The sequence below is a fragment of the Thunnus thynnus genome, chromosome 11 (assembly GCF_963924715.1).
Source record: "Thunnus thynnus chromosome 11, fThuThy2.1, whole genome shotgun sequence".
Lineage (NCBI taxonomy): Eukaryota > Metazoa > Chordata > Actinopteri > Scombriformes > Scombridae > Thunnus > Thunnus thynnus.
The window spans coordinates 3334569-3349760 of record NC_089527.1 but is presented as its reverse complement, the minus strand read 5'-3'; the positions used below and the strand labels follow the sequence as shown (position 1 = coordinate 3349760).

Sequence of the window (15192 nt, the reverse complement as noted above, 5' to 3'; positions counted from 1 at the left end):
GTTAAAGCCACCAGATATCACTGTTTATTCCTCAGGCTAACTGGCCCTGTGTAACAGTTATTGTGGTAATAGGTTGACATAGTGCTGAAAGTAATGTAGTCGCTGTCAGTTTAGTCTAAGAGTCACTTTATTATATATTGATTCCACTGTCATTGCCAACACCTGTTAGTTAGTAAGCTGATTTCCATATTGTATTTCTTTCTGTAGAACCACACAAACACATCCATCTATCATCATTCGTCACAAACTGTACGACCCAAGCTAATATTAAAGAAGCTGGAGCAGTTATCTGAGTGTTCAGTATGTGTCCTGACTGACACTAAGTGGCCAGCATCACTTATCCACCAGTCCAGTACTTTTGATGCCTCACCCACATTTATTTAGCATATTTCTTTAGGTACATGTCTGATGTTGTGTTGTCCTGTCTGCAACTTTTTATGTCACCATCCTGGCAAAAGAGGTTGAGACTGTCCTCCCAGGAAAAATGACAGGATCAGTCATGAGAGAGGAAATGTGCACATCAAACCCTATCTATCTATCTATCTATCTATCTATCTATCTATCTTTGATTGGAGAGCGTTGATCTTTTTACGGGAAATAATCACATCTGTTTTGAGAGCAGTGCGGTTGTAAAAATCTATTTTATGAGCTTTGTATTTAAAATGAGCCTCAACACACACACACACACACACACACACACACACACACGCAGCAGCAGCAGACCTGCAGGATGCCTGACTGCATTTACAACAAATTAATCCACAGCTGAATATAATTTTCTTATGAGGATCATTAAACATTTCACCTAATCAATCATCTGGCAGGAGCTGGTGAACATCACTCAGCTGTCAGACGTGGGTTTTTTTTAAGATGTGATGAATAAACACAATCTCTGCAATAAATCAAGCAGTTATCACATGACTATCAATCCAAAAAAGTGGAACACAGGGAAGCATTAGTATAAATATCTTATAAATGGTGTTGAGTCACCGTCTGAGCCTGAAATGCCAAACGCTCCGACCGCAGGGTGTCTATGGGAGGGACGGACGGACGGAAAGGTCAAAACATCCAAATAAACTTATTAACGGGGTGTCAGTTTTATTTATAGTTTCTAAGTCTCATTCAGATGAGGAAAAGTATTTCTTTTCTTCTTGTTTTGGTCTCAAACATCTTACCAACACAGTGATTTCTTTATTTATGAACAGAACAGTTATTTAGTCTTAAATCAATACAGAGAGCAAGATAAAAAAAAACCAAATACAGTAAGATGATTTGTTTTAGGAAGGAGCCTTTTTGTGGCTTTTTTTTATTTTCTAGAGTTTGTGACAGAAGACAAAAGGTTGTTATTTGCAATTTGATGTTATTTATCCGACAAATGTTTCACAGCTGCAGTATTTTTGGTGCCATAAAAGACCACGTGGGCTATTTATTGCATGACACAATAAATAAAATCACCAACTAATAAAAGCACAAATAAAAACTTTCTCTGCATTCATTTTAGTATTTGTTCAGCACATTTTAAACTCTCCTTACACCACATGCACAGTGTTCTTTTTTTTCACCACAAACTCAGCTTTAAGTCTCATTTTGTCAGTTTAACAAAGTAAAAAGCTGCCAGGAACTTATATAACAAGAAAAATGACACAGTCGCCTTTCAAACTTGACAAATCTTTATTGACAATCTGAAAAGATTATTATAGAAAAGTTCAAGGCTGTAAAAAAAAAAAAAGTTCCACTATTCATCCACACAAATACAGCAGAAAGATATAAGAAATAAAACTATAATGAAGTCATGTGAAGCGATTTTTTATCTCAACTCGTTTTTGTGCCTTTTCCATTAAAAGTGTATTTTTTAAGTTTAAAATATATACATATTTAATAAATATATAATACTTTTGGTGCACAGACATAAATGTGATACTGTATTAATTTTAGGGATTTTTCACACCCTGGCAACTTAAATATTACACTTATTGATGGCTTATAACAGATCAATGAATGACTTATCAACTATTAATAAAGTACATTTAGTTACAACTTAAAGATCCTTCATGACTGTTATCTTATCAAAAAGTGGAAGCAGAAAATGCACTTGATTCCTGTCGAGCCGTTACTCAGCACAGTGTGTTCCTCAGTCATGTTAAACTGTTGACAAAATCCCTCTCGTTCAAGTTTTTGTCCAACCGTCACCTGAAAAAATGATTTCCAACCCTGCTGCCATCTGGAACATCCTGACAAACTACACTTACCATCAACCTTCACATGGCACCTGTATGACCCGACCACAGTTCAAGAAACATGATGAATAAGGTGTGTTCATGACCTAACATGTGCAGATTCAGTAGCCTATCATCCTTCAACATGTTTTATATATTTATGCAGCACAGAGGTGTTGTTTTGTGTTAATTCACAGATTGAATTAAATTAAAATCTCGTTATTGTGCATGTAAACTACTGCAGAAAACCTTGCTCATCATTTAAACATAATCTTAAAATGCTTTTTATTATGTTTAGATATTACGGGCTCTTGACTTAATTCTTTTAAAATGATTATTCTTCAGAAGACTGTGTACAAACTGACAGAATGACATTAAAAATATAAATCAGACATCGCCTCACTCCTGTGTACTGTAGTAAAACAGCGACACCCAGTGGAGACAAAGTGTATGTGCCATTTTCATTCTCGTTTCACGGACATTTAATAAGAAAAATATATAATTAAAATGAAGCCTCTGTCTCTTGGTGTTTAGTTTGTGTGAACTGTGTTTTTGTCGCTGTTTCACTGTTATATAATCTTTGCATTATCAGCAGACACGTGCGAGTGTTATCTTCCGCTGTCAGATGTGATGCCTTCACGTGCTGTCGCATCATTTACAAAAACAGCTGCTTTTTGTAAGACGTCAAAAGCCGACAAAGGTTGGAAACCACTGGTTTCATCTTTAACAATGTGTTGTATTTTAAAAGCTTGTTATATTATCCATTGTGTCAAATCTTCATCTGAAAAGTTACTAAAGCTGTCAAATAAATGTAGTGGAGTAGAAGTATAAAGTAGCACTTATATGAAGTTATATTCATAAAGATAGTAAGTTCAAAAAAGTTACTTTTAGAGTTGATTTTAAAATTCTTTTAATGGTTTACAAAGCACTAAACAGCTTAGCCCCAGCTTATATAGCAGAGCTGATGAAACCACCTGCATCACAACGATAGATAGATAGATAGATAGATAGATAGATAGATAGAACAGGACAGTAAATACACAGTAAATATAGCCTACATATCAACACTAGAAGATAGAAATGTATATCTATAGAAAATAAACACAAAAAATATATAAAATATAATTAAAATAATAAATATACAATATAACCATAGGATAACATACTATAGAAATTCTCTTGTTTTTCATGTATTTTAATGTTTTATCACTTTTAATGTATTTTTCATATTTTATTTTTAATGTTTTATGTGTACAGCAGCTACATTTACTGCCACTGTATGTAAAGTGTACAAATAAATAGACACCAACTTCAAACTGAAAAGTCGGAGCTCACCGGGAGCACCTGAAGGCAGCAGCAATGGGCGGGGCGGGGCGCTTCCCACACGTGACCGTACGTCACGGGTCGTCTCCTGACCTCTCTGTGTGCACGAGAGGTTCAGTTAAATAATATTAGGTGTCGTTGATCCTGAGCTGCGACGTCTGAGCTTTAAACGAGGAGAATGAAAGAGTTCAGGAAGATGTTGACATCTTAAAGTGTTTTCACATCGTCTCTGAACGCGGGAGAAGACGGTGAGTGACACATGTCGGTTACATACATGTTAATTAAATGTTAATTACGTGTTATGAAGTAACATGTTTGCTGGTTTTACTGTTCAGAGCTGTAATTTGCTGTTTACATATTATCTGTAACACATTACAGTTTGTGTCAGTCGGTTAAATCGTTTAAAAGAAGGTTGTTTGTTTCATCTGTTAATAGACCTGCTCATCATTATTGTTACTGCAACTAAAGATTATTTCCCTTATCAATTAATCTGATCGGTATTTCCTTCATTAGTTCTGTGTAAAATGTCATATAATAGTGAAAAATGCTCTTTATTGTGTCTTAAAGTCCAAGATGACGTCTTTAAATGTCTTGTTTTGTCTGATCAAAGGTCTTAAATCCAAAGATAATCAGTTTATGATCATGTATGACACAGAAAAGCATCAAATCCTCACATTTGAACTTGTTTTTTCTTTTCTTTTTATTGGCAGCATTTATTTATTTCATTCTTTGCTTTTAAAGTAGTTTTGGGTTTTAACCCTGTGTGTGCTGCATGATTGTAGTTATGTAAATACAGACTGTGTGAGCTGCTGGATGCTGAAACTGCAACCAGCATGTTTTGGTGGGATTTGTCCTTTAGAAATGGCAAAACAAGTAGTTGATAAATCAAAAAAGTGAACTGATGTTCTGCAGTAAACAACCGATATTATTTCAACCTCCAAAAAGTATAAAAATGTGGCTTGTAGATGTTATCTTTGGCTTTGAGAAACACTCATCCACATTCTTCACCGTTTTCTGACAACTAATGGAATGATTGATAGCTGTCTCTTCATGGTAATAATAACTAATATGTATTTAGTGATGTACTGTCAGGATTTGTGGAGCAGGTGGACTCAGCAGGCACGAGGAACTGAAGAATATATTTATTCACAAAATCAGGAACAGCACACAGAGATGCAACCAAACTGAACAAATGATCCAACCACCAGTGAACAGAAAACCGACTGAACTAACGAGGAGATGAGGTGCAGATGGGGAGAACAGACAGGGAGCCGATTGGCTGGAGGAAACACAGCGAGCAGGGCAGGGCTGAGGAGATTAGATGCACGGCGAGTGTGGAGGTAAAACAGGCTGGAGAGGAACACAGGAGCGAACCAAAACCCAGAAAACACAATATCATTTCATCACAACCCAGCATAAATCAAACTGCCTCATGATTACACAAACTTAACAACACTATGAGCTAGTGACAGAAAACTCAACAGGCTCAACAACCATAAAGAAGAAGTGGAATTAACAGACAGAGTGAAGACAGGAACCCAAAAGAACAAAAAGAGTCCAAACACAACAGAAAGTCCTGGCAGGATGTTACACGTACAAGTCATGACATCAGTTTACTGTTTCTATATTATCTATAAATTTTTATCATGTCATTTGGTCCATAAAACCTCAGATATCAATGGTGAAAAACTGTTTCCCAAAGCTCAAGATGAAGTCCTTGAATGTCTTGTTTTATCCCGACCAACAGTTCAATAAGCAGAGATCAATTGTTAAACAATATTTATTGAGGATAATGACAGAAAAAAGGTTTTTGGTGATTAGACTCCATCGATGTGAAGCATCTTCATAAAGCGTAGGTCCTAATGAAGACAGCAGGTGGTTGATGGACGAGTCTCCCTGGACATCATGGAGGTCAAGGTGGTGATGGGGAGCAGGTCCGACAGACAGAATTGCAGCGATAGATCATTGGTCAGGATTGTGAACGAAGGGATTCTGACAGTGTTGGGAAACGATGAGGAGAAACTGTGACGTTTACCTGCAGTGAAATAAAATCACCGGATGAGATCTTTGTTATTGGATTTGTGCCAAAGCTTCATTCCACAACTCAAGCAGCTTTCAGGTGATAAGAAATGTGCTCTTTGCTCACCACGAGGGAGGACACAGAGCAGAGTGCAGACACCTGATGCACAAGTTATAGAGTTCAGTGAAATCTGAAGTTTCTCTTCCATCACTCTCTACCTTCCCCTTCCTTCCTTCGCTTCTGGGCTACGTGACACACAGCTGTTATCTCATTGCTTGAGCTTGCAAGGTCAGCAGCAGCCGAGGTCAAAGTTGAAATAATTTGAGCTGTTTCAAGCGATGTGACCAAGGTTAGTGCTTCTGCTCTGCCCATAGAAGAACAATGTCACAGCCAGCGCAGAGTGGATTAGATAGAGATAGATATTGAGTTTACTGTCATAGAGGACTGAAGAAACCAGAAATATTCACATCTGAGAAGCTGCAGTTGGAGAATCTTTTTCTATAAAATGGACTCAGATTGGATCACCTTGGTAACTGAATGACCTTTGTTGCATGTTAAAAGCCTCTTTCACACATGTAGTCTATTCCTGAAATGTTCAGGAACATTTCCTGTATGGGTTCATGTGTGAATAAGAGCAGGGATGGATATTCCAGGAAATCTGTACCACCTCAAGACCTCGTAACATTTCTGGGAAAATGCCGGTACGGCTGTGAATGAAAGCAGTAACGTTGCAGCACATGGAGCGAGCGAACCAATCACAAGACTTGACATGTGGGTGACGTACTGCGAGTCGGGCGGTGCTAAACAGTTCACTAAAATATGTTTCTGAAAACATTTGAGGCGACGCAGTAACAGAATCTTCATTCATATCTGATCGGGACCGTCTAGTTTGAAAGTTTGATCTGAGTTTTGTGAGTTTCGTCTTCTTCTTCTGTTGAGTTTTACGGCGGTTTCCATCCATAAGTGTTGCTGTACCGCCATCTGCTGGACTCTTCCTCGCCCCATCTCTTCCAGCGTTGCCATGACGTGTGTGAAAAGATGCAAGATGGAAACGTTCCTGGATGCAGCTGCAGATGTGTGAATAGCTCAAACTGCTAGCGGTGCTGGGAAGGTTATCCCAGTAATTTACTGGGAACTATGTGTGAAAGAGGCTTTACTCATCTCTCAAATCATCTTAAAAAACTCAAATTGATTAATCGACTAATTGTTGCAGCTTTACATTCAATAGTTGTTTAATTAAATCCTCCTCTTCCTCAGCAGAAGATGATGCAGAGCGACATGGAGACGCCCTTGACGCCCTTCTCTGCCTCCAAAGCCTTGGAGCCTCTGCCGATAGGCCCCGTGATCGGCATCATTGGCTCAGGAGACTTATCCCGCTCCCTGGCGATCCGGCTGGTGGCCTCTGGTTTCAGGGTGGTGGTGGGCAGTCGAGACCCGGACCGTGTCCCCAGGGATCTGTTTCCTGATGGGGCGGAGGTGCGGTCGCAGAGGGAGGCGGTGGACAGTGCAGAGAGGGTGGTGTTCGTCGCGGTCTACCCGGAGCACTACTACACCCTGGCGGGGCTGAGGGAGCGGCTGGCCGGGAAGGTGCTGGTGGACGTTAGCAACGCCACCACGCTGAACGGCGAGCAGTCAAACGCTGAGAGGCTGGCAGAGATGTTCCCAGAGAGCAGGGTGGTGAAGGCGTTCAACGTCATCTCTGCGTGGGCGCTGCAGAACGGAGCCTACGATGGAAGCAAGCAGGTGAGGTGGAGGAAACATTCATCAGTTTTTATCAATCTTTACTTGAAATCTATGAGTTCGGAGCTGTTGAACGTGTCATAAATAGATCATCTGACTTTCTTCACAAGCAGAGAAACACTTGTCTGACTCACGATTATAACGTCCTAATCTGAATTAATTCAGAGTTTAAATATGAAAACTTCACCATATTATCATCATCATGGCTGCCTTCTCTACTCTAATATCTCTGTGATGTCACATGACCTCTTATCATATCAGTCACTTTGCTTTAGAAAGATGTTTTCTAGCATCTAACTTCATGTCAAAATGTTTCCTCTTTATTTCTGTGTCGGCTCCTGAATGACAGTCCTCGTTGTGTTTTTGTCTGCTGATCTATGAAAGCAGGAACATGGAGCCTTTTAGGAGCGATGATGATGCTAATTATCACATCTCGTCAGGCTGAAACGAGCGATTTACAACAAGTTCAGGCAGTTAAGAGAGTTTGTTGAATCTGACTTGGAACACAATATTCTTACTCAGTGTCAGAATCCTGACGCACAGTTTTTACATAACGATAAATTGATGTATATTATACAGTGAATGCAAGTTAAGTTTATCTATGCAGCACATTTCAACAGCAAAGTGCTTCACATAAAACATAAAAGGCATCAAGACAAGAAAACACAACATTTTAAATTAAAAAGAGTTGAATAGAAAATAAAAAATAAGCTGGAATAGAATAAAACAGGAGAATAAAAGTTACATTGCAGTGCAAGATATTAATCAAAAGCCTCAAAATGAATAAAAGGCAGCAAATAGAAAAGTCTTTATCTTTGATTTATAAAAACTGCAGCAGACCTCTGATATTCTGGGAGTTTGTTCCAGATGTTGTCGATGACACATGTAAAGGAAACGGTAAAAGTAAGATGTCTAAGAACATTTAAACTCTGCAGGTCCTGATCTGCAGCAACTGCTCCGTCTCTAAAGACACGGTGGTCCAGCTGGCTCGTCGCCTGGGCTTCAGCCCCGTCGATATGGGGGCCCTGTGCTCCTCTCGGAGCATCGAAGAGGCTCCGCTCCTCCTCTTCCCCCCCTGGTCGGGCCCTGTCTTGGCCACCTTCCTCCTCTTCCTCTTCTTTTACGGATACAACTTCCTGAAGGGCGTGCTGCTGCCCTACCTCGTTCACGGGGAGAACAAATTCTTCAAGCTCCCGATGATCATGGTGAACGAGACGCTGCCGGCGGTTGCCCTGGTTACGCTGGCTCTGGTCTACCTGCCAGGTACTGAACACATATATCACCTACCATGAATACCACAACTGTGAAGCTGCACCAATCAGCTGCCCGCAGTTCTGCTCCCATCTAGAGCTGAAACAATGAACCAGTCAGTCGATCGATGGGATGCAACTATTTTAGTGATCAATTAATCGTTTAACACATGTTTTCTAGTAAACATTCACTGGTTCCAGCTTCTCAGTTGTGAGTATTTTCTGTTTTTGAATGTTTTCTATCACTGTTAGCTAAATATCTTTTGGTTTTGTCACACTGAACAAGATATTTGAAGGCGTTTTTCACTATTTTCTGACATTTTATAGAGCAAACGATTAATCGAGAAAATATCGGGCAAACTAATCCGTAATGATTGAACTGTTCTTGAAACAGCAGGCAGCTATTTTCAGTAAAGTTGCTCCTACCTGTTCAGCAGCAAACAGACACAGTTAGCTGTAGACTAGCTGGTGAACATAGTGGAGCATTTAGCAGCTAAACAGCCAGATATTTCCCTCAGGAGCTGGTGGAGAACAAAAACAGAGCTAAAAGACAGTGAATATTTTATACATAAACTGAAATGTTAATTGTTATAGATTAGATTACACAACAGTATAACTTCTTAAACTCAGCTCTGCCTTGACAACATTAAAATTCTGCTTATATTTATACTGTATAAAGTGCTGCTGAAGACATTTGACACAACAGCTGTTCACATCTGGCTGCTGTTAATGGTCAAACCAGTGACATATTACACATTTAACACTCTGAGCCAGTTACTGTTGGTGTCAGTGTGACTCCTGTATGATCCAGAGGTACAGAGGAATGAGAAATGTCTGATTACTTAGAGCTCCAAACTGTTCCTGAACAGATCTGTCTTTATCTGAAGTCTCCAGAGAGTTAGTAGAATCAAGACAATTCTGTTTCATTTTCCAGTATGATTAAACTGTTAACATTTCAAAAATAGGATATATTATAAGACATGACAATGGTTTGAATTATAATTTGTGTCTGTCAGGATTTTTCCAGCAAAAAGTTTGTTGTTGTTGTTCTTCTTCTTCTTCTTAAGACATATTTATACTTGCTGGACACAATGTCTTCTTCTTCACCGGAGGCTTCACGTTTTCACATCACACTCGTGTAAGTTGCATACTGGACCACAATTGGCTCCAAACTAGCTGTGATGTCATAAATGATGCTCGTAGGTTTGCGTGTTTAAACTGAGATTTCAAGTGAACTCAGAGAAACTTTCCTTCAGCGGATGAATGAAAACAAACTCTGCATCCAGCTGAAGGAACAAGAAGAAGAGCATGTTTTTGAGAGGAAGACACCTTCAACCAGAGTGAAATATTCAAATGTAATATAATCCAACATTTTACCAACACCTGTTACACCTGTTTGAACTAAATGAACTGCTTGACTTGACATTTATCCACCTCAGGCAGAAACATTGATGTCAGTCGGGTAGTCTCAGTCTCCTGTTCTTTCAGGTCTGCTGGCGGCTGTCTTTCAGCTCAGCAGGGGAACCAAATATCAGAGATTTCCCGGTTGGCTGGACTTCTGGATGTGCAGGAGGAAGCATCTCGGCCTGCTGAGCTTCCTCTGTGCCGCGCTGCACGCCGTGTACAGTATGTGTCTGTCGCTGCGGAGGTCTTCAGGGAAATCACTGCTGACTGCTGATTACCAGCAGGTAAGACCACACACACACACGTATGGGCATGTTTGGGTCAGTGTTGCACCTGTGGTGGCTCAGATCTTGTTTTTTTTTTTTTTAGGTAGGATCCGGGGCATCGGAGATGGTTTGGAGGGCTGACCTTTACCTGTCCTGTGGGATTCTGGGATTAGGAGTCCTCACGCTGGTGGCGATTACATCTCTTCCCTCTGTTGGAAATACTCTCAACTGGAGGGAGTTTACGTTCGTTCAGGTCAGCAGATTATGTTATGATCATTGTTTTTAACGCTTGTCTGTCCTGCCAGTTCATCAATCGTAATTAAACCTGCATCAGCTAATTTTATTTGTATGTACCAACCAATAGTTGGTCAAATTTAATGACTTTCTTGACTACGAGATGCATCTCAAGAGGCTTCTCCAGTAAATCATTTATTTGTTTTAATAATTGAAATTCTCCTCGGTGTATTTTGTCATCTTCTGATTGTTAAAGAGGTTTTTGTGTCTCCAGTCAGGACTTGGTTATACCGCCTTAACTCTCTCCATCACGCACACGCTCTTCTTCGCCTGGGACTTTCCCTTCTTCGCTAAGGCCTACCCTTATTACCTCCCGCCGGCGTACCTGCTGTCCCTCATCCTGCCCTGCGTCGTCCTGGTCGGACGGATCCTCTTGGCTCTGCCGTGTCTGGCGTTTCGGTTGGCGAAGATCCGCAGAGGCTGGGAGAGCGCACGACACCGACCCGCAAACGCCCAGGGGCAAGCGGAGCCTTCTCAAAACTTCAGTGACTGCTAGTGTTCCTGATTTGTAAGGGAAACCAGTCTGGACTGGACCACATGGACAAAATCAAATACCAAATACCTCAATATTGATGTTGACTACGGGTGCTTTCACAAAATATTTACATAATGAGATTTTTGATAAATAATCACCAGTAATGTAGATATAACAGAGCAGTCTGAGTTCAGAGAATTACATAACTTCACTGTAATAACAGCCTTTAAAAGCAGGAATAGAAAACGCTTACACCACTTCCTCTGTGCTTTTAGAGGTTGCAGTCGGACATCAAGTCATGACTGCAGCCTTCCTCCTTTACACTAACAGGAAGAAGAGAGAAAGTGACAATGAGTGTAGAAATGTCACCTGATACAGTCGTAGGGGCCCCGAGAGATGCGACTCATAGCGTGACGCGTGCACGGAGCTTTAATTCTGACACTTTTTATTTTCATAAAACTTACTTGCAGACAGTCTTCTAATCAACAAAGAGCATCTCCGTCAGGACAAATACTCCAGACCACTGACAAGAGGAAAGTGTTGTATAACTGAACTCTTCATATGTTTGGTTGAAGCTGCAGAAAGCAGATGTGCACTTTAATGGTCCTGAAGGTAAAAAGACTCTTTGAACACTTTATTACACAGAAATGATGCCATGCACTTTCACAATTATCCTCCTAACACACAAATAAGCCTTAATACCAGCGGTGGACGTCAGGTACATTAACCATAGTACAGTTCTGAGGTTCTGCTTGTTTACTGTTTTCACCGTATTTCAGAGAGAATAATTGTTCTTTTTACTCCACTTCATTTATCTGACAGCTTTAGTTACTTTACAGATTCAGATTTTTTTCCACAAAATGTAGGATCAGTTTGTAAAATATGCAGTTTTGTCTCTAAATCAGAGGTTTTCAAACCGTGACCAGGACAGCGAGGAGGGAGAGACGAGGACACTACACCTAGAGTAGTCACTACACCTCCAGACCTGGTGACATAATTGCAGGGACAAGCATGTAAAAGGGTTTCATCCGTCTTTCACACGGAGCGAGCGAACCAATCACACAAAAGACTCCGCCGATGACGTATTTGAATCTGCGACTTGTTTACGGTTGCCTTGCCAACGCTTTCGCAGGTGATTTGTCTCACAAACTTGTTGAAATATTAAATACATCACAACAACACTGACACCGGACAAAAAACAGCTGGTCACCATCATGGTCTTTGAAGATAATAAGAGACATTTTCTTCTTCTTCTGTTGAGTGGTATAGTTATTGACATCCATAAGTGTTGCATCACCGCCACCTGCTGGACTCTCCCTCGCCCACAGTCTATTCCGTCATTGCTGTTATATCGAAAGCGCAAAACCTCCTATCTACAGAGTTTTCTGATTGGTGGATTTCACTTTGAATGATGAGAACAAGGAAGGCTGCTCATATTCAGTCTGTCTGCGAGATAATCAAGATAATCCCGCCCTTTGATGTGACAGAAAAGTCACACAACAAAACAAAAACACAACACAGAGTCCCTGGATGTGTAGAGAGGCTACAGCACCAATCACTGAACATTCATGTCCAGCGGACGAGGAAGCAAATACACTGAATTTAAGGAATTCTGACCCTAGTTTACTACAATGCTACAATTGTTAACACATAATATAATAATATAGTCCAAAAACAGTGTATTATGTGTTGGGTATCCTTAACAAATAGCATTCTGCAAGAAAATAAGTGTTTTTTTTAGTTTTCTCAAAAAAGTGCATTTTTCAGATCGGAGGTTTTGCTCTTCCGCCGTCGATACGGAAATGTTCCTGAACGTAGCTGCATGTGTGAATAGTGAACATCACTAGCGGTGCCTTTAAAGGTTAACTCAGTAATTTACTGTGAGCTATGTGTGGAAGAGGTTAAAGATGCTGGCTGAGGTGAAAGAGACGGCTTAGTTACTGCTGAGCGTAAAAAAAACCCCTCAGTGCCTGATCGACACGATATACATCAAAGTTCGTTTTCCTTCTTCAACTCTTTAACTGTTAAATGAACATATTTTCAGATTCAGTGTGATTTGCACCTCCTGAGGATATTTTATACCTCTGATGTCACATCGCAAAACTCCAGAAGCTTCCTGAGAATCATCACATCCTCAGTGATCCACTGACAGTGGAACAGGAGTTGCTAACAGCTTTTAATGATGAATATATAAATAAGTTAAAATGAAGTCCACATTCACTGCCTACGACATTAAAACGTCGCTCACATATGAATCTTGTCAGCTGGTTTATGAGCTTCATCACAGATCCGGTCTCACTTCAGCAGAACATGAAACCTGCTGTGAGTGTTGCTGACGGATCCATCGATAGTATTCATGCTCAACGACTCTCTAGTGGTGTATTTATTATAATATTATATTAATATTGTATCAGTGTTTAGAGCTTTCAAGATTATTTGCATACATTTGTCTTGCTTCTGTGCCAGACGGGTGGCGCTTAAGTTCAGACAATCACAGTAAAGTTTATTGAGTTTAATTTACTGTGAAGGATAATTTACTTGATGATGAAATCCAACATCGTCTGTGTGTTTCCACACTGGTTCAATCCGGTAATAAGACCCTGCACTCTTATTTGAATATACCTCATATGAATCTAATTCTAGTGAATTTACTTGTCAGCCAAGTAGTAAAAGAACATTTTCATATTCTCCTAAATCTCTCTGACTTTTTTTCTGTGAGGTTTGTTCAGACGAGCGTTCCGGTAAATCTGTGGTTTCAGCCTGATAAACGTCACCTGAAACGTCCGTATAAGGCGACTTATTCACAAAAATGTTCCAGAAGAGTGAACAGAAGGATTAGAGGTTGCTGCCGTCAGCTGTTTACTACTGCTGATATATAAAAATCATCAATTGGAAAAAAACCTCTTTGTGTACGATAGTTAAACTCCAGATGAATTCAGATGAAGACGTTATGATTGAAACAAGTGTTTCTCTCCTCGTGAAGAAAGTCAGACTGTCTGTTCAGCGCTCGGCTCTCAACTCAAACATTTTGTTTCTACCTCTAAGAAAATTCATGAATAACACAAATTTTCTTAAATCACTTGTACATGTCGAAGCGTTTGAGGGCTTCTTGGACTCAGTTAATAAGACCACTGAAGGGACTCTCTTTCCTTTAGTTTTTAAAAAAGTGACTTTAATACAAATGTTTATCATGAATCTTTATTTGTTTAATGTTCTGTTCTCCTAATTTGTGTCCAAAAGGTTTTTAATTCAACCTTTCTGATGTGAATACTTATAATACAGATATAATATAGATATAGATAAGGGACGTACACCATGACCGTTGGCTTTGTTTGTGAAAATGTAATCGGACATATTTGTTTGTCACACTTGCAACCTTCTACATCCAGCTGATAAAACAACGATTGAGCCTTTAATTGATGCATGAAAAATGTAAGTAGAAGAAGAAATAAAGGAGTGGTGATTAGCATGAATAATGTTTCCATGATCAGCACCTGCAGAAACCAAAACTTCAATCAGTTGAAAATCCAGTTGAAGATCAAAGTGCCTTTAAGGTGTCTTAAATACACCTGCTGGATATGAGAACAGACGCCTGTATGATGTGTAATATGTTGTATAATATGTTTCAAGCAATAAATCCTGTTTTTAAGTCATAATGTTCATTTTATGTCATTTCTGGGAGACGTTCATTCAACTCAGGTTATTTTAGAGGTTTGTGCTGCTGCTGTAAACCATTAAAGGAAAGATGTGTGTGTATATATATATATATATATATGTATGTATAATAAACCTCACTGTCTGACCAGGACAGCAACTAGCACTTCATTTTATTCACTGATATATTTTTAAATGAATCATTTAGTCTACAAACAGTGATCACACTTTCTAGATTTCATGTTGTCTTGAAACGATTTGATTTTCCCGTCGACAATCCAAAACCCAAACAGGTTGAATTTACATTTATATATATATATACAAGAGAAAAGCAGCAAATCCCCACATTTCAGAAACTGTGTTGTGTTTCTCTGTTGAGCTGCGGTGGAAATATAGTAACAAAAGACTGTAACGTTGAAAGATATCTACTTGATTTGACTCATTTGGACGCTGAAGCTTCATATTAGCATCTGTGGATTTTGTCCTCCATCACTTCCATTGTAAGGTCATTATGAAGGGATCTTCTAATGGTCAGTATGAACAGGAGGAA

The 15192-nt window shown here is 39.6% G+C and overlaps 1 protein-coding gene across 2 annotated transcripts; it reads left to right on the top strand.

The window, feature by feature from the left end:
* The first annotated feature begins 3625 nt into the window (after positions 1–3625).
* On the top strand, positions 3626–14644 carry steap3 (STEAP family member 3, metalloreductase). 2 transcript variants are annotated; one of them, XM_067602802.1, is made up of 6 exons: positions 3626–3787; positions 6820–7302; positions 8235–8562; positions 10038–10237; positions 10323–10472; positions 10728–14644. In XM_067602802.1, the coding sequence occupies exons 2-6, from the start codon at positions 6823–6825 to the stop codon at positions 11007–11009; spliced, it is 1440 nt and encodes a 479-aa protein (XP_067458903.1). In that variant the 5' UTR covers positions 3626–3787; positions 6820–6822; the 3' UTR covers positions 11010–14644. The 2 variants fall into 2 exon arrangements, with proteins under 2 accessions (XP_067458903.1, XP_067458904.1); XM_067602803.1 differs by having other exon boundaries at positions 6817–7302.
* The last annotated feature ends 548 nt before the right edge of the window (positions 14645–15192 follow it).

What these genes read in the sequence shown, in the direction of transcription:
- steap3 (XM_067602802.1), top strand. Translation starts at nt 6,823, where the DNA reads ATGATGCAGAGCGACATGGAGACGCCCTTGACGCCCTTCTCTGCCTCC. An exon ending in CCTACGATGGAAGCAAGCAG is followed by an intron (nt 7,303 to 8,234) that starts GTGAGGTGGAGG and finishes TAAACTCTGCAG; the next exon opens with GTCCTGATCTGCAGCAACTG. An exon ending in GGGAGTTTACGTTCGTTCAG is followed by an intron (nt 10,473 to 10,727) that starts GTCAGCAGATTA and finishes TTGTGTCTCCAG; the next exon opens with TCAGGACTTGGTTATACCGC.